The following is a 19,338-nucleotide window of genomic DNA, read 5'->3' on the forward strand; positions in this document are numbered from 1 at the left end:
TCGATACCCATTGTATAATCAGCTGTTTTGTTTTGTGACACTTGCGGCTTCTGTTATTCAATAAAAGTTGCTGTCATACAATGTCTGCTTCAAACGGTGGTTTGCCGTCTGATGAAGGAAAAAATTTCTTTTCTATGGTTCAGGCTCCTTTTCCTGATTTGAATGACGGAAAAATAAACACTGTACAATATTTAGAAGCTTCGAAAGGTGTAGTTGAGTTAGTAGGTAATAAAATTTATTTACTTATAGGTTAGACAAGTTTGACACGTCGTGTAAGGTAATCACTATTATCTCATTTTTGTTTTCATTATAGCAACCTGTTGATTGTATTATAAAGATTCATTTGTTTTCAATCGCAATATTTTACATGATTGCATGAGCTATGTATTAGAAAAACCTACAGACGAGAGAAAAACACACTGATGTGCAGTGGTGTGAATTTTTTATGTTTCAAATATTTATGGTATGCTCTCTTATTTCAGATAGATTTGGCAAGGTATTTGCACCGGTGAAGTATGATATGACCGGTAATATCGATGTGAGTTCAATTATTCACTATTCATTAGCCAATTAGTTCATTTGTTGTTATATTGTAGAGTCGTATGTTAATCGAACAGAATATTCTTAGATAACAATATGGTGGGTTTATGATTGAGTCATGCAATGGGAATTTGTGGGACGAGTTCACCTCCCAGATATGTTAAATTTTTATAGAAATAGAAATTATTGCTGGACATACATAATGGAGGGGGTTGTACAGTCCCCCTGGATCCGCCACTGCAAACAGTTCATCTAGGGACAAACGTGTGCAAACTTTCTACATGACACCAACGACAGATGCCTGTTTTGTTTGCTCAAAAATATAGTATTTTGTTAATGCGCGGGTGATGGGTTGATATGATTAAATTGTATGGCCCCGACCGTCGCCCACCTTAAAAAAACGAATAAATCCCTTAATACCCCATCGATTCAATAAAGCATTCTATATAGGTTGAATTTGCATGGTATTCTATCTGTAGATAATCAGCAAAGCAAACATTATTAAATTAAGCTCTCGATTAAAAATAAATTTCTAATGCTAATAAAGTTATTTCCTCGTGCTATTTTCTTGGAATTTTCAATGTGGTCTAACTTATCATTATCTTGTCTTGTTTATATATTTGAGAAAATTTTGTTTACTAGAGTAATTAGCTTTCTAACGAAAAATAAACTTATAGCTCCTTTTCAAAATGGATTTATTCCAGGTAAATCGACAAAAACGGCTTTAATAGATATTTTTGAGGAATTAATATCGGATATTGAAGATTCAAAATTTGCATGTTGGGTGATGATAGACTTATTGTCAAAAGCTTTCGATTGTGTTGATATCAAAACTCTTCTAGATAAGCTCTATAGATTAGGAATAAGAGGAAATAGCTATAAATTATTCAGCTCATAACCCACAAATAGGTATCAATATGTACAGCTTGACACGGTAAATAATAGTATTAAATCCAATAAATATGACAATGTTTATTAAAAATAAATTTCAATCTACTCTAATTGAAGCCAGTGATAGTGTTATGATTGTAAAAATAGTTATTAATAAATTCAAATTCAAATATTTTTTATTCCTTTAAGTATTTACAGTGAAAAACTCAATATTATGGAATTCCTCCACAAAGATTAAACGTCTGCGTGTGGAGGAGAGTTCCATGGACAACATAAGCAGTCACTACATAAAATAATTATAATAGAAAAGATAAGCTTCAGAATATAATAATGATAATAATGGATTAAATACAAATTCAAATTATAGTAAAATAAGAAATAATACTTAATTAAGAAATAAAAGATAAAAATAAAAATATTAACTAAACTTAGAATTGATTTTATTTCTTGTGCAGGCCAATAGATCCCAGGGAATGAAGGAGGCTGTGAGTTCGCGTCAATAAGGTTGAGCTTATAATTTGTTCTGTGTATTTAAGGCCTCAAACAATTGAGAGTTCCCTCTTAATGTTGCAAGATTGTTTTTCCAAGTACGAGGACTTGTTTCTCTCTCTCCCTGTAGTTTTTGGAGAGGATTTCAATGTCAGGAAAGGAGATTCAAATCAGGACTTTGATGAGGCCATGTTCGAGCAAACTTCTCTCAAAGCGGATCGCATTACATTGGATCTCATTATTTCGAAGCATGCATACAGTTTAGTTTCATTAATGGAGAATAACGGCCTCTGTGTTCTGAATGGTAGGTCTATCAGTGATTCGCCAGCTAAGTTTACATTCCATGGCGCAAACGGGAACAGCCCTGTATACATGATATGGACGAATGTGGAAGTATTAGAAATGGTAACATATATGTTTATCTCTGATTTTGTTTTAACGGCAGATCATTTGCCTATTATTGTTTTATAAAATATACAGTTAAGAAGCTCAGTGCCGTTAATCAGTGTGAGAGAGATTAAAGATAATAAGTGTTTTCGTTGGGAAGATAGCGTTAAAGCAGAGTATACTTTTCTTTTTTCTCTTTTGTCGGAAAGAATTTTCTCTCCTGCCGATTGTACGGTCGATCAATTGTCTGACTGCTTGTTACAATCAATTACTGACGAAGCTGAGAGATTAAATATGGTGAAGAGAAGGGATAACTTAACTGATAAGCCATAGTATGATGGGCAATGCAAACAATTGAAAAATATTTACGAAAGATTTATCGATCCTTTAAAAAAGAGAACTTTGATCCAGTAAAGTTAAATGATTTCCTCCAGGCAAAACTGAATTATAAAAAAACAATTGAACTGGCAAAAAGCTCTTTACGGAAAAAATTAAAGAAAATTTCAGAAACGTAAAGGCGTATCAAATTCAATTGGCTTGTTAGAGGTTTTATTTTTCCGGGAAAAATATAAGGTACCAGATTTATCTCTAACCAAACTGATATTCGCAGACACTAGACACCCCTTCCTTGATAGACTAGTTACTGTAGAAGAGTTTGATTGCATTCTGAAAAATACAACAAAGGGTAAATCTCCGGGTCCCGACGGTATTCCTTATGAGTTTTTCATGTTTTTGCCCGATAAATGGAAAGATTTTATCACCTACATTTTCAATCGTATACTGGACACAGGAACGGTTCTGGGGTCATGGACGTTCGTGAAAATGTTTCTATTGCACAAAAAAGGTAGTTTATCGGATCCAAAAAAATATAGAACTATTGCAATTATAAATAGCATTTTGAAAATTTTTACCAAATTATTATGTAGAAGACTGACTCATTGGGTTGATTTCTGTGACATACCGTACTAGAAGAGAGCCGAGCCAGTCTGGGTTCAGAAAAAATCGAAGCTACTTAGACAACATTTTCGTAATGAACAATCTTATTAATTATTATTTAATAAATAAAAGCAAAAAGTTTTTCGCCGTTTACGTGGATTATGTGTCCGCGTTTGACTCTGTTCCACATATAGGGCTATGGAATAAGCTGGGATCGTTAGGTGTGAGTAGAAATATTTTAAGAGTCTTACAAGAATTATATTCGAAAGCTTGCTTTAGTATTGAGGTTCAGGAAGAGGATCATTGTAAAGTGCAATCAAAACCCATACAGGTGACAAAGGGGGTTTTGCAGAGGGATTCTTTGAGTCCACTCTTATTTTCGTTTTACATATCGGATATAGAATCGTTTTTTAGACAGAGGGGATTGCTGAGTGGCCTGCTGCTTGGAAGGGATCATGATATTTTTATGCTGCAATATGCAGACAATATCGTCATTTTTGCAGACAGTATTCCAGATACTAGAAATAAAGTTCGTTGTTTGTTTGAATTTAGCGATTCACTGGGGCTAAAGATAAACTATCATAAGACAAAAGTAATGCCATTCCACAAGGGACGTCTTAGTAAAATGGGGATTATTGCATGTAAGGGGGAGAATATTGATTCTTGCAAGGAATATAATTATGTGGGAGTAGTTTTTCAGTCATCAGGTGGTTTCAAAAATATGTGTAGTAGAGCGTTAAATAAATCTAAAGTAGAGACAGCTGCACTCATGAATACCTTATCAAAGCTCAAATCTGATACTTGGGAGACTAGACAAAGTTATACGAATCTATCGTGATTCCAGCTACGCTCTACGGAGCTGAAATTTGGGCGTAGGGCATGGAAGAAGCATTAGAGAAGGCTCAATTGTTCTTTTACAGAAGAGTATTGTTACTGGGGCGGGCTTCACCAGGATGGGCAGTTAGGTTGGAACCTAATTGGTCGACCTAATTTGAAATTCTATATTCAAGTTGAGTCTATTATGGCTCATAAAAATTCTAAATATGTGTGAGTCTAGGTACCCGTACGTTTGTTATAGAGTTCTTTTGGAAGCTGAGTTTGGGGAACGAAATTGGGTTACCCACGTGAAATCTTGGCTTCGCACATTGAACTTAGGTCAAGTCTGGGGAAATGATGGTTTTTGTTGGGTTGATCTCACAAACAACTACAAGCGTTTTTTGGATGATTATAGGACACATATTAGGAATGAAGATGCCCAGCATGCGTTCGCATCGCAGAGCTGTGGCATGTATTGGAGAATAAACCCTAATTCAGAAATGTCAGAATTGTTGTCATGTAGGATTCCGATTAATGTTTCAAGATTGGGAACTATACTCAACTTTGGTAGTAGAAGATATTTACTTGACATTAATAAAGCCTGCCCAACTTGCATCACTCAGAATGAGTCTTTGAGCCATTTTCTATTGAGCTGTGGAGTATATCAGGATATAAGAGAACGGTACATTGAGACGAATGTATATAATATTGTGGACGATAGAGATAAGATTATAGTTTTACTTTCAAATTTCTCAAGGCAAAAAATATTAGATATTTATTCATACACTGTGGAATCATTAAATAGAAGGGGATATGCTCTGGTGTGCCATAATTGATGAATTTGCAATGTGCCATTTTTTAGTGTACAAGTAGCATCGCTACCTGATGATGCTATTGATCCTAGATCATGTATTCTGTTTGTTATGCTCTTTATTGTGTTTATGTTACAAATTGTGCTTCTGTGATTAACAATCTTTCCCTGATGATGCTATTGATCCTAGATCATTTATTCTGTTTGTTATGCTCTCTATAGTGTTGATGTTACAAATTGTGCTTTTGTGATTATCAATTTTTCCTTCTAGTCTGCTCTGTTTTTGATATTTTCGTGATTTATGTATTTATTATTGATGTTCGTGTGCAACTCTTTGTATAGGGCATGGTCCTTATGACAAATGAAGATTTCTAATTTCTAATTCTAAATCCAATAAATTGAAACTATCTACAGGGGTACCTCAGGATCTATATTGGGGCCGCTTCTTTTCATAACATTAATGATGTCCAATATCGCTACTGAGACAAGTTCCCGATTACGTTGTATGCTGATGATACCACTCTAATGTTCAGCGACAAGTGTCTTGAAAGTTTAGAGGTGAACATGAATCTAAGTAGCAATAATGTGGCCTAGTATTTCAGTGATATCAACCTTAGTGTAAATAAAAAGAAATTCAAGATGATTATGTTCGAAAATAAGCCTTTGATCTTTCAGCCAATGCTCGTTCTTGAATCTCAACCTACATAAAGTTTGAATGTAGTGTGCTTCTGGACAGCAAGCTCATTTTCGTGCCACATATAGAGAATTTCATTAGTAAAATCTCAAAAAGTATATTCTTGTTACGCATTGTAATATTACATTTTTCTTCTCACATTGGAATCGAATCTTCAATTCGAGATCTATGGAACTTTATAGTAAATGTCAGAGTTATCAATAGACGGACAAATTTTTTGACGGAGAATTTATTATCGTAAATGTTTGTTGCATTGTTCCATGGTGTCACCGAGGCAGGGTTAACAAATTACTAAATAAATCGTTTATTTAAATAGAATATATGTATAAAAATTTAAAATAACATTTTCAAAATAAAGTTTTATTGAGAACAGATGTAGAATGTGAATTCTAAACTTGTAAATTATAATTTTGTGTTGACGTGTCTGTAAAAATCGATACTGAACGAGGCGTTGGCTTTCGTGACTTGCAACTTGTGGTCTTTTTTCCTGTTCGACCTTCTTCTGAAAAATGGCTGGCTACAAGTATTGTCGTGGAGTTTTGCTCTAAATCATTTTCGTTTATTAATGTTTTAAATTGAGTTTTATATAAATTTTTGTGCATAATTAGCTATTAGTGTAGTAAAGCCAATAGCCACTGTGTTTCAACTGTAAACTAGATAAGTATTTTTAGTTCGTAATAACTCTGAAATAATTAGGCTTAATATATATTCTCCTTGTGTATTTGTGTAAATTCATCTGAAGATTATAAGTTAATTTGCTCTGAAAACTGGATTTCTCATTCATAGGCAATAGATCCATTCACAGTTTATCAAGAATCTATTTTATTGGAGCCGACAACTATTCTTAGGTTGATAGGTGTTAAATGCTATTCCAACCGTTTAAGGAAAAATTGGTAGCACGGCAAATGGTACGCCCTGGTGTGGGACTCAAACTACAAAATATATCCCTGGTTATATAAAAAATTATTGGTAGGATAGATATCTTGATAGATTGTGAATGGGAGATTCTGCTGAGTGGGAAATCGGTTCGAGAAAGTTTAGGTTCTAATGAGTAAATATTTTTTACGCAGTAGCAAGATGGAGAGCAATAAAAATAATGAAGTTTTATCCAGTGAAAACATTCAAAACTTAGATGAAGAATCACAAGATTTAGACCTAACCTTAAACAATGACTCAAACGATAGTGTAGCTGTAAGTGAAAACGTTTCAAATGTAACAATCCATGAGAAAGTAGTAGAAATATCAAATGAAACAAGTATGGTAGGAGCTAAAAATGATATAAATCTTATAGCATTCCTAACACAAAGGTTTGATGAGCAAAATGCTAGGTTTGATAATTTGAAACAAGATCAAAATGCTAGGTTTGATGAGATGAAGCAAGAATTTGCTAGCATTAGACTAGAGCAGGCTAGTATAAACCTTTTATTGAAAAATGCACACGAAACATTGAAAGATAATCATGAAGATAGTAATGTTAAGATACAAGATCAACTCATTGAAGTTTCTGACAATGTAGGCCTAGTTACTGTTGTTGAAAAAATCAACCCTAATGAGATAGTAGAATTGAGTAAAGAAGTAGGTAGGGAGTTGTCTTCATTGAAAGTCAACTATCGAGAAAGTACTATTGCTACATTGAAGGTTAGGAAAACAGTAAACAGATCAAATGTTTCTATGGATCAGATTACTACATCAAAAGTTAGGAAGATTGTAAACAAAATGAATGATTACATGAGACAGGTTTCTGTGGAGGTTAGAAATAATGTGAACAAAATGAATGTTGCTTTGAGTCAAGTTGATGAGTTCAACTTTCAACTGAGAATTGAAAAGGTGTATGCTATGCCGGGATTCAGAATAGCATAATCGCTACACAGTGTATGGTAAGAGTCCATAATTGTGTCTTTTTTCTTTCCTGTAGCCTATTTTCTTGGCCCTTAATCTTTTCAATTTTCGATTCTTTCCTGTCTTTGTGTAATATTCAGTAAATTTCTTCTATGAAGCATATCTTAACCAATCTTGTCCATAGTCATTTAAATTTGTATTTTTTCTGAAATAATATTAGAAGTTGAAATAGTAGCTTATTTTCCTAATCTTTAAATTGTTGATAAAACTTAACTTTTCCAAAATCTATCCATTGTAGTGTAAATAATTGTTTGCTTGCGGTATATTTTTTCATCATGTATTACATATTTTAATCATGTCTATTTTTTTTTAGGTATTATATTAGGTAATTAGGTTTTTCAGAGCAATTTTGTCCCATGTTCTCATCTTTCATTGCATATTGTGCCATAAGCCATATGTAATTAGGTTATAGTTTTCTTCTGGGCTTTTAACCCATTTTGCATTTTATTTTTTCTTTGCTGTCCAATACTTTGGATTTTTGGTAGACAAGTAGGTGTGATTCTTTTAGAGGTGTGGGCGTGAACCACATACGGCTGGACTCGATTATCTGACCTACTTGTTTGCGATATAAAAACCTTATGACTGCAACAACAAATGTTTGTAAAACCTTTTGCATACTTTTGTTTTTGTGGTCCGATACTAGAGTCTGCTATCACATTGCCTTACAGACATCTAGGAACTTTCCACCCAGTCACAATAGTCAACATTTTTTTCCTTCACCAGTTGTTTTTGTGGGAGTGATAGCTCACAAGTATAACAAATTAGAGTCATACTTGGAATTTACAAAATTCCATAGTAGTATATTTTATTAAATATACTTCCTCATGAAAGTTCAGTACTGACATGTAGGATAGGCTCTAATTAATCTTTCTCTTCTTTGTATTGTTTTAGGGAATTTATTTACCCAGTTTTCTATTTCTCTTTTTTGTATTTTTTAGGGAACTTATTTACCCAGTATTCATCTTGATCATCTTTGTATTATAATCTTGAAATGTTTATACTTATTATACAGTCTTTAAATTTTAAATTATTTTAAAAAATAATTGGTTTAATTTAAAACGTTTTGTTATATTATTAATTGAAATAAGTTTTTGTGATTGATTTTTTTTTTAAATTTTTAAATTTGTTTGTTCTATAAATTTTGATATGATTGATTATCGTTTGAAATGGATGCTGGAGTGTATGTAGAATTTTTAGTGGGGTTTGTTGATTAGAATTTTGCTGGTATGTGATTGTTTTTTGAGATGGAAACCCATTATTGCCTAAAGAAGGAATAACAGAGGTTATGACTTAGAGAGGCAGTAATGAGATAATATTTTTTGTGTTGATTACTTATGTTGATTGCCATAGATGCAAAATGATGATTACTGATGAATATTGTTTGCCTTTGAAGCAAAATATTATTGATGTTTTGAATGGTTTCTTGTTTAATGTTTGATAGTAAAGTTTTGTCATGAAATGTAGTTTGTGTTTAGAACATTGAAGAGTCGAAATAAACTATAGTATCCAACAAACGATGATTAACAATATTAAATAATTTGCTTTTTATACAATTTTTGAACAAAATTAAAACTAAATAATTTTGAAACCCTGATTGATAAATCATAAATGTGAAATGAACATGCTATAAATGAAATGTTATATTAAATGATAATGAAATGCAGATATATTATGAAATGATTGTGAATAGAAGACCAATTGTCTGAAATTATTGAAATATGTATTGAAATTAAATTTTTTTGTTGTGATAATCTGATGTTTTTTACAATTTTGATAATGATACAGGGTGTTATGAAATTCTATTTCTATTTTGAAGAATGGATTAAAATTTTGATATTTGAACAGTGAATAGATGAAAATGAATTTTTTTTAATTTATCATTGATATGTCCATATTTCACAATTTATGTATTGCTGACTGTATAATAAGATGTTAACAAATTTCAATTTCATAGATACTTAAAATAATTTTTATGTGTATTAGATTGTATTGATAGCCTAATCAAAGTTTTTCTTTTTAGTTTATAAGCATTTTAAGATAACAGGTACAGCACAGACATTAACATTGAAATAGTTATCATGTGAATCTCGAAATCAGTAACAAGTGAACGCCATGAAGAGTGTTAAGAACATTTGGGTGATTTTCAAACTAGTGTGACATAACTACGCCAATATCTACGCCTAAATCTACGCTGCGGCCTACACCAATAACTAAGCTAATGTCAACACCAATATCAACACCAATAACTACGCCAAAATCTACGCCGATGCCTGTGCTGATGTCAACGCCAATATCTACGCCGATGCCTGCGCCGAAGCCAATATCTGCGCCAATGCTGATGCCAAAATCTGCGCCAATGCTGATGCCAACAACAAAAATCAATGCCAATGCCTGCGCCAATGCCAATAGCTACGCCAATGCCAAAATCTGCGCCAATGCCAACAACAAAAATCAATGCCAATAGCTACGCCAATGCCTGCGCCAATGCTGATGCCAACACCAAAATCAACGCCGATGCCTGTGCTGATGTCAATAGCTACGCCAACGCCAATATCAACGCCGATGCCAAAGCCGACACCAAAGCATACACCAATAGCAATGCCAATGCTTATTGCTGACTCTGTATCTCAAACTTCAACACTACTGCATTACCTGGAGGTAATTGCCATCCATGTTCACATTCACAACTTTGAATTCAAGTGGGACTTGAGAAACAGTCACAGTATCATGAAAGAATTGATTCAAAAAATCCTCTCCTAAATTATTCCTGTATGCAGAACTCTAAACCTTGAAAGCTGAAAATATCAAAAAACCAAACCTTACCTAAATTAATCCTCACCTAAATTAATCCTGTATGCAGCGTCTATCTCTTTTCCAAAAAACGAATTACATTGTCATTTCAAGCCTGAAATGTACATTGTATAATTACAAATATGATACAAAATTTATGTGACTCTGTATTGAATTTGGAATGCAGCCGTCTACTACAAACATGAAGCAATGCTAACTGAGATATCACCGGTATCAAGTTTGGAATGCAGCCGTCTACTACAAACATGAAGCAATGCTAACTGAGATGTCACCTGTATCGAGTTTGATATGCATCAGTCGACTACAAGTATCAGCCCAACACTACGTGCATCCAGATCAGCCCAACACTTAACGTCATCACATTGGAGTCACACTTAACTGAAAATCATACTGAGTGCCTTAACGGACTGTTTTCCAAAATGTGCATCAATAAAATCAACCGCGTCAATAGTGAAAGAAATGAACATTTTTTGATTTATTGAAATTTTATGTGAAAATTAAATGTAACAATTCATCAATTCATTTAAAAAAAAAAATAATAATAATTTTTTTTATTCAACATACTAAATTTTTTTTATGCAATAAAAATTGAATTTTTCTATCTATTAAATTTATGTGCAATTTCAAAAAAAAAACTATTCTTTACATATTAAACTTTCTGTTGAGATATTTTTCTTTAAATTATAAAGCTAAATCAAAAGTAATATTGATATTCTATATTTTGAGATATTGTTTGGAAACATTATAACAAACGCTATTGATGAATTTTTATAATAATTTTCAATTATAGGGTGACATGTATTGTTTTTCTAGAAAAAATTGTTACTGTTCTCAAATTTAAATTTCAACAATTTTCATTAGGGTCAATGTAAATTTTTTCTTTAAATTTTCAAACAGTAAAATTTTTTTATGTCAAGAGGGGGGTATTTGTAATATTACATTTTTCTTCTCACATTGGAATCGAATCTTCAATTCAAGATCTATGGAACTTTATAGTAAATGTCAGAGTTATCAATAGACAGACAAATTTTTTGACGGAGAATTTATTATCGTAAATGTTTGTTGCATTGTTCCATGGTGTCACCGAGGCAGGGTTAACAAATTACTAAATAAATCGTTTATTTAAATAGAATATATGTATAAAAATTTAAAATAACATTTTCAAAATAAAGTTTTATTGAGAACAGATGTAGAATGTGAATTCTAAACTTGTAAATTATAATTTTGTGTTGACGTGTCTGTAAAAATCGATACTGAACGAGGCGTTGGCTTTCGTGACTTGCAACTTGTGGTCTTTTTTCCTGTTCGACCTTCTTCTGAAAAATGGCTGGCTACAAGTATTGTCGTGGAGTTTTGCTCTAAATCATTTTCGTTTATTAATGTTTTAAATTGAGTTTTATATAAATTTTTGTGCATAATTAGCTATTAGTGTAGTAAAGCCAATAGCCACTGTGTTTCAACTGTAAACTAGATAAGTATTTTAGTTCGTAATAACTCTGAAATAATTAGGCTTAATATATATTCTCCTTGTGTATTTGTGTAAATTCATCTGAAGATTATAAGTTAATTTGCTCTGAAAACTGGATTTCTCATTCATAGGCAATAGATCCATTCACAGTTTATCAAGAATCTATTTTATTGGAGCCGACAACTATTCTTAGGTTGATAGGTGTTAAATGCTATTCCAACCGTTTAAGGAAAAATTGGTAGCACGGCAGCATTATAATAAAAATTACTCCACCTGGTACTGGAAAAACTTTATACTACTCACTAATATATTCGTATTTGGTTTACGGCATTGAACTGTGGGGTAGCGCCAGTAAAAAAATAGATAAAATTTTTCTCATACAGAAAAAAGCTGTTAGATGCCTTACTGGACTTGATTTTGGTCAGTCTTGTAGAGGAGCTTTCGTAACTCAGGGTATTCTGACTGTGCCTTGCATCTATATTTATAAATTACTCTTGTTAACATATGATAAAAAATAAAAGTTTTCAACAAACTCATAGGCTCACCAACACAATACTAGAGGCAAGGGTAATTTGTGTGTTGTCTCACATAGGTTAAGGCTTTTTGAGAAGAAGCCTAGTTACATGGGAGTCAAGCTCTTTAATCACCTGCCATCTGCAATCAAGGGTAGAAATCGCAGATATTTAAAAAAAGATGTCTTTTCTTTTTTGGTAAAAGGGGCATTTTATAGTGTTGACGAGGTTTTTGATAATGGAACCTATTGTATGGCATATATGTTTTGATTTTATCTTTGACGATACACTATTTGATACAATTAACTTTTTGTACAACAATGTGTAAATAAAGAATTTGATTGATTGATTATTTTTAGAAACTGAGTGAAAAATATGCATCGAATGAAGAAAAATTCGAATTTCTTAATGATATGGTTCTCCATGATAAAGAGGCTCAAGAAATCACAGCTATCGATGCTCTCCTGTGGTTAAACAGAGCAAACCACCTAGTTCAGAGATTTTTTGAGCTGATTTTAGAAGACAACGCTAGCGAAGAACCAAGTGACGATCTGGTCAAGTTTCTCAAGGCAGCTTATAAAGACACATTGAAGGAACATCATGGATGGATCGCTCAACATTTATTTACAGTAAGTGATAAGATCAATTATATTCAGCTTTTGAGAGAAGAGTGAAGCTCATTTATATTCAAATAGGTACCTTATAAATATAGCTATATAGGCCTAAATAATTGAAATGAAAATGATAACTTACATTGTAATTTAAAAAAAATCTACTAATCCATGAAAGTTTTACGTTCTGTAGACATTTTATTAATAACAGGCCAGAGAAATTATATACGGCTTGCTTTTTTATAGTGATTCACTTTTTTATAGTGAGAGGAAATGAATTCAAACGTTTTTATCATATATTGGGGCAATAGCAGAGACGATGCGGTATAGCCAATCTCTGTTATGCTTGACTTGTTGTACTCAGTTGTTATACATTTTCTTGATTCATAGGCTTCTTCTCTGATTAAATTATTATTATTATTTTAGACATGTACAATTATTGAAATATACTTCATCCTGAAGGCCTAAATACGAATTCTTTATGATACTCAAGTTCTGTGTCAATTAAAAACATTTCTACAGTTATTGTTCATTTTTACAACGTGCACTTCCTGGCATTACTCTAGTGATATGACTTGATTCATCTATAATCGATAAAAGTGAAGAATTGGCTTGGACATGTGGGATAGGAGATTTGCAATTTTACTCAAAGATTGTGAATTTACCGAGGATAGACATAGGTTTATTTCCATTGCTATTATTCAATTAATTCTAATTTAATAATTTGAACAAATTTATCCAATTTCTAATTCAAAGTTTACGTATCTTTTATTATTTATTCTTTTATCCTTTGATTCATACAATAAGTACATCATCAGAAATGATACGGAGAAAAAACCAACCAAATAGAGCTTTTTTCAAATGATTCAGTGGCGTAGGTAACTGTTAGCACGCGCTATTGATAAATGAAAAGTTTTGGGTTCGAGACCAAACTCTTTTTTTTTGGTTGAACATTTTTAACTTTGATGATTATCCACGTCATTTCGACGAAATAATGAACCATTTTTATATTTCCTGGACATAAGATTGCATTTTACAACACAAAATTTTCTCCAGTACACAGGTTACATGCTACTTATGAATAACTCTCTAGTTAATGATAATGATGATTCTATATAAATCATTTTTGACTCATAATATCTCTTTCAATTTTGCAATGTTTGCAATATAAGTAGGAGTTGTGATGGAACTACTCTTTCCTAATAATTTTTCCTCTCTGAAAACACTTCAAGTATGTAATAGGTACTGAGATACATCAAAGGAAAAGAGTTTTCGAGGCCTAAGAAATTTGGTGATCTCTAGGAACCTCCAAACTCTACCTCCTCTCAATGTTTTATTCGCTACTCATCCAATCGAAAATATTCTTTTTTTCAATGTAATTTTTAATAATTTTATCCCAGCTTTGCTGGTGCTCCTGCACCAAGCCCTGGTCAGTCACATATCTCTCTCTCTTTCTCCGTTAAAATTGATTTTTCTATTCAATATAAGAGCTTTTGTTTTTTAAGAATATTAGATGAAGCTAAATTTGTAATTCTTTATTTTGCAGTTTCTGTCAAGAATGTGTCCAACAAGGAAGGATCTAGTGAATGTACTTGCTCTAGAGAGGGAGAACATGGAAGACATTGTATACAGAGATATGGAATCTTTCACCAATAAACTCCGAGAGAACGTCACATTCATCTTGACATTTTACAAGGAGAACGATCTTGAAAACTATCCTAAACCGTCATAGACGAACTCCGACCTTCCTCAACAGAGCTTTAATGTAATCAATGGTTGTGTGTTGATACGTCTCGGCCATTTTCTGAATCTACGAAAGATTCTCAAAAATGTGTCACTATTGCTACAGTGTGAGTGTTTTCAATCTTACCATTTTTCCAGTGTAATGTAGCTGATTATTTGACATGTGTGTGTCAAATAATCGGCTACATTACACCAGTTTTGATGCACTTATAACAAGGGTAACACTTATAACTCTAAATTTTTGTTAAATTCTTTTGATTTGTTTTGTTATTTTAACATTTTTAGGTTTATTTGCTTAGGTAGCTTACTTGCTATTAAGTGTTTTAGTATTACACATTACTATTAATGTGGATAAATTTATTTTCATTTTATTGATGGGAAATATAGAAGTTTGTGTTCTTAGCATGTTTGAACAGGTACACATGAGTATAGTGTTTGCAAATCATATTTTATATCACTATGTATATGGAAACCTTATGTTATGGGTTTGAAACCTTATTTATATTTTTATATTTCTTTTCCAGCTAGTTTGTGTATATTTCTTGAAACACTGTATTTGAAGTTTATAATATCATATATGTAAATAAGTCCTAGTTACTCCAGCATTTTATTTATTAATATTCGTTAAACCAGTATCAAATTCTACTTTCCTCAAATACAAAGTACAGTAGTTTATGAAGAGGCTCCAATATCTGATCTCTGTGATGTAGTTTCACTTTAGATATTGACCTTTTACTGGGTGCTGAATCTCACTCTCAAAATTCTTCGGAATTTTCTTCTCAACAATAAAGAAATAAGTCCTCAACTAACAATTGGAAATTTTTTTCAACATATAAAGAAATAAACTCAAATAAACAATTTCAAATAATTCAAACAAATTCACGGTATATATGGAACTATCAGACATTGATAACTCAATTTACATGAAATATGATATAATGCTAATTTTAAGGAAACATATATTTATGAAATTCAAATTACTCTGTAAGTTTAGATAAAAACTAGAAGAGATCAACCAGAATTTCCTTCCTCCATCCAATTTCCTCAGTCTAAACAAAAAAGACCACTGAAGATGATGCCTTATTGCATTGGAACTTAAGTTTGGCTCAAATAAATTATGTGGAACTGACAATATATTTTTAATTTTACTTCAAAATAAGAGCTGACTCGTGAATAGAATAAATTTATTCATCTTGCTTACTTACTTCCGATGTCTTCACCACGGTCTGAGGATCTGGAAATTGTCGATCTCCTAATCAGGTTCGTCAATAGTCGAGTAGACGGGTTGGCAGTGGGTGCAACTTGTACCGCTATCCTCTAAGATGTTCTTAAATAAATTCCACCACTGAATAGTATGGTCTAGCAGTGAGTTACTTTTTCAGTTTCTTGTGGAATTTTGATTGTAAAAAAATTCTTCAAGTTTTTTAGACTAACTGGCAGAATGAATATTGAAGTATGAGCCAGCATAAAATGGTGTGTGTTAAAATTTATTAACCCTTTGCTGCGGAAGATCAATATTAAGAATTATTCAATGTTGTTTTCCATCACGAACTGCTTATTATTAAGTCACTTTTTTGCTATCAAAAAGAACGACGTACTAGCAGTCTGTTTTTCAATAAATGAATTTATAGACTTACTATGACGAGATCTTTCGGCAGGTCCGCCATCTTCCTCCTCTGAGGAATAAGTAGATAAATTCATTTATTAAAAAAATCAGACTGCTATTCGTTCTTTTTAATAGCAAAAAAGTGATTCAATAAGCTTGGTCCTTGTATTGTACTCATGTTGTCTATTTCTCAAATTGGGGTCTGAATTTATTGCGAGGACTACAGTTTCAAGTATGTAGATTGAAACCACTGTAAGTAACTTGTATTCGATGAATAGTGACCTGCAGTGCTCCAGTGAATCTCGTCTTAGGATGGTTCGTCTTCGTAGGGATATTTTCTGGCTTCGTAGAACTCTGTGCATGACTTGCAGACTTGCGCTGATCCTTACAAAGCAATAGCAGCTGTGAGGCTTGATAAGCAACAAATGCAGTAATAGCGTCAGTGGTACTACTTATTCTTCGAATAACATTTTTAGCTGAAGCCAGTTTTTTGCGTTTTGCCATTTTTTATGAGTCAATGTGGTCATGCTAGTTCAGGTTTTTGTCCATTAAAATAATAATATTCGTATGGCTTTTATGTCCCTGAAAGCAGTTCCACCACGCCTGAATTTAAGCCGTCAATGGGCCTAACGACTGTCATACTTCAGCCGGGAACAGTTTAACGTGCCTTTCCGATAACATTATTATACTGAGAAGCGTTGTGCAGTGCTTTGCATTTGTTGGTTCATCATTTATGCTGTCAACTTGAAGGATTTGCCCCTTTGGTGAGAAGTTTATATTTACTGTCTTGTTTTTGTTGATTGTTAGATTGAGCTTCTTACATATTGTTGTGGCTGCCTTAAGTGTAATTAGTTTCCTGATTCTTTATGTGTGGGAATCATTATAGTGGTATCGTCAGGGGAAACTATACATTTATGGTGGTTCTCAAGATTTTTCGAAAAGTGGTTCATATAGATCAGGAAAAACAAAGGTACAAGGATTGATCCTTGAGGCACACCTTTAGATATTTTTTGGAATGATGATTTGACACTTTTTCTGACTGTCTGATGTTGGTAGCCAATTTAAAAATATTGAGATTGGCCTATAGTTGTTGGAATTCTGCTTGTCTTCTTTCTTATAAACAGGACATACAATGGATTCAATTTTCTGAGCAGTGTAGATTGGCTCAATCAGGTGTTGATGATGTGAGCCAATGGATTTGTAACCTCTTCTTTGCAGAGTTTTAGCACACCGTACCAGAAATTTCATCAAAGCCTGCACCCTGACTTGTTAGGTTGCTAGGGGTTGTTAGGTTTTAGGTTTTTAAAAAGTTCATTTACTTCCTGATGTGTGATACTGTTGAATGATAAGAAGATCGGCATACTATCAGATGCAATACTGGTTTAAGGTTTCATTCTCTGATGCTTGCGGCATGGTGAAGATTTTATTGAAAGCATCTCAAATGGGTCTGTCGTCAGCCTATCATTCAGAAGAAGTCTCATACTGTCCAGCTTTCCATTTAGCTTGTATTTTTCACAATTTACAGTTTTCCAAAGCTCTCTGGTTTTGTCCTTGTAATGTTTTATTCTTTTCATTGTATGCTCTGCTCTCTTTACATCCACATCGTAGATTTTCTTTGCCTCTTGGAACCTGTTCTTGTCATTATTAGATCCTGTTAGCAAATATCTGTCATTCAAATCTTGATGGGAAGCTTTCATCCTCAGCAACTCACAATCCATGAAAACAGTCTTACTTTGGTACATTATTTTTTCGGCCCAAGAGGCATTATGTGGTCGATGCTCTGGCGCATTATTTGCATAAATTTTTCATACTTTTACAGACTTTGACTGATAGACAGTTTGTTTTATTCAGTTCCTTTAATTCAGTTAATTACGTTTTATAAAAATTCTTGAACTGATCTAAAGCTTGAAGGCTAACTAGAACAGGTAGATACTCTGGTTTTGAAAAATCACTGTTCAAAGATACGAAAGCATTTTAAAATATAATCTGTATTGAAATTGTAAAATAATTAGTTACAGAAATTTGATATCGCACTCATCTATCTGTGATAGAATGAATAATTGTGAGTCGAAATTATTAGTGAGATACTAACTAACATCGAGTATTCAGTTCATGAGTAATGAATTAATCACACTTAGTACCTATTTCATAGTTGGCTTCTCTATATAAAATTGAATAATATTCTTATTTTACACTGCCATCATGAGTACCAGAGTAGTGATAGCAACTACTATTGTAAAAAATGAATAAAGAATGGCATTTTCATCACAGTAACAAACTATTATAAAAAAATAGTTCAATACTTGCATATATTGACAAAACTATTGTTGATCGTGATATAGCCTACAGTTCATACTGTGATGTTTTTTTAACAAGTACAGTACTGTATTGTTATCGGTCATTACCTTTATATTGGTAGATGCTCAATTTACCCAAGTTTAATGCTATATAATGATTTTTAATGAGATATGTATCAATAATTCAATTTGAATAATAAGATGATTTGCCAACGAATGTTATAAATATAATTATACTCATTGTGCTCTAAATGATTTCATTGGAAATGAAAACAAATTTCAAGTTAAACCTATCCAGACAATACTGTAATAACAATAAATTATAATGACTTTTATCATATTCTATGATATTTAAAAATCAATCCTTCAAAGATTTGAATCTATTTAAAAAAAATAGTTGTTTAGAAACCTCATATTGAAAAAAGTATCTATCGTCCAATTCTCATCTATTAGATCTCATTTTTGAACCCCGAATATTGATTTATCATGTTTCTCTTCAACATGGGTAGTGTTTTTATCCTCTATAGGTTGTAAATGTAATTGATATTTTTGGAAATAATTGAACTATCAACTGTTCTCTAAATATTTTTCTGTAAATTGGCAATGTTTGTATAAATATGAATACAGAATATATTAAACCAATTTGAGTACTTTTAATTTCAATCCATGTCATAATAGTCTACAGTAATATGACAATGAATAATAAATTTTAAAAAATAAATCCATCCGAATAAAGACTAGAACGTCTTACAAAATTTTTGGCAGAGTTAACAGATAACATTTGCTGAATAAGAACAATTCTTTTTTGATGATATTTTAGTTTGGGG

The 19,338-nt window shown here is 32.3% G+C and overlaps 1 protein-coding gene across 2 annotated transcripts; it reads left to right on the forward strand.

Annotated features, from left to right (window-relative positions):
* Window positions 1–37: 37 nt before the first annotated feature.
* Window positions 38–19,153, forward strand: LOC111047263 (pleckstrin homology domain-containing family A member 8). Of its 2 annotated transcripts, none has more exons than XM_022332983.2 (4): window positions 38–225; window positions 483–538; window positions 12,614–12,883; window positions 14,412–19,153. In XM_022332983.2, exons 1-4 carry the CDS (start codon window positions 81–83, stop codon window positions 14,595–14,597), a joined length of 657 nt encoding a protein of 218 aa, XP_022188675.1. In that variant the 5' UTR covers window positions 38–80; the 3' UTR covers window positions 14,598–19,153. The 2 variants fall into 2 exon arrangements, with proteins under 2 accessions (XP_022188675.1, XP_022188676.1); XM_022332984.2 differs by having other exon boundaries at window positions 148–277.
* Window positions 19,154–19,338: the final 185 nt, after the last annotated feature.

This window comes from Nilaparvata lugens, chromosome 10 (genome assembly GCF_014356525.2).
Source record: "Nilaparvata lugens isolate BPH chromosome 10, ASM1435652v1, whole genome shotgun sequence".
Classification (NCBI taxonomy): domain Eukaryota; kingdom Metazoa; phylum Arthropoda; class Insecta; order Hemiptera; family Delphacidae; genus Nilaparvata; species Nilaparvata lugens.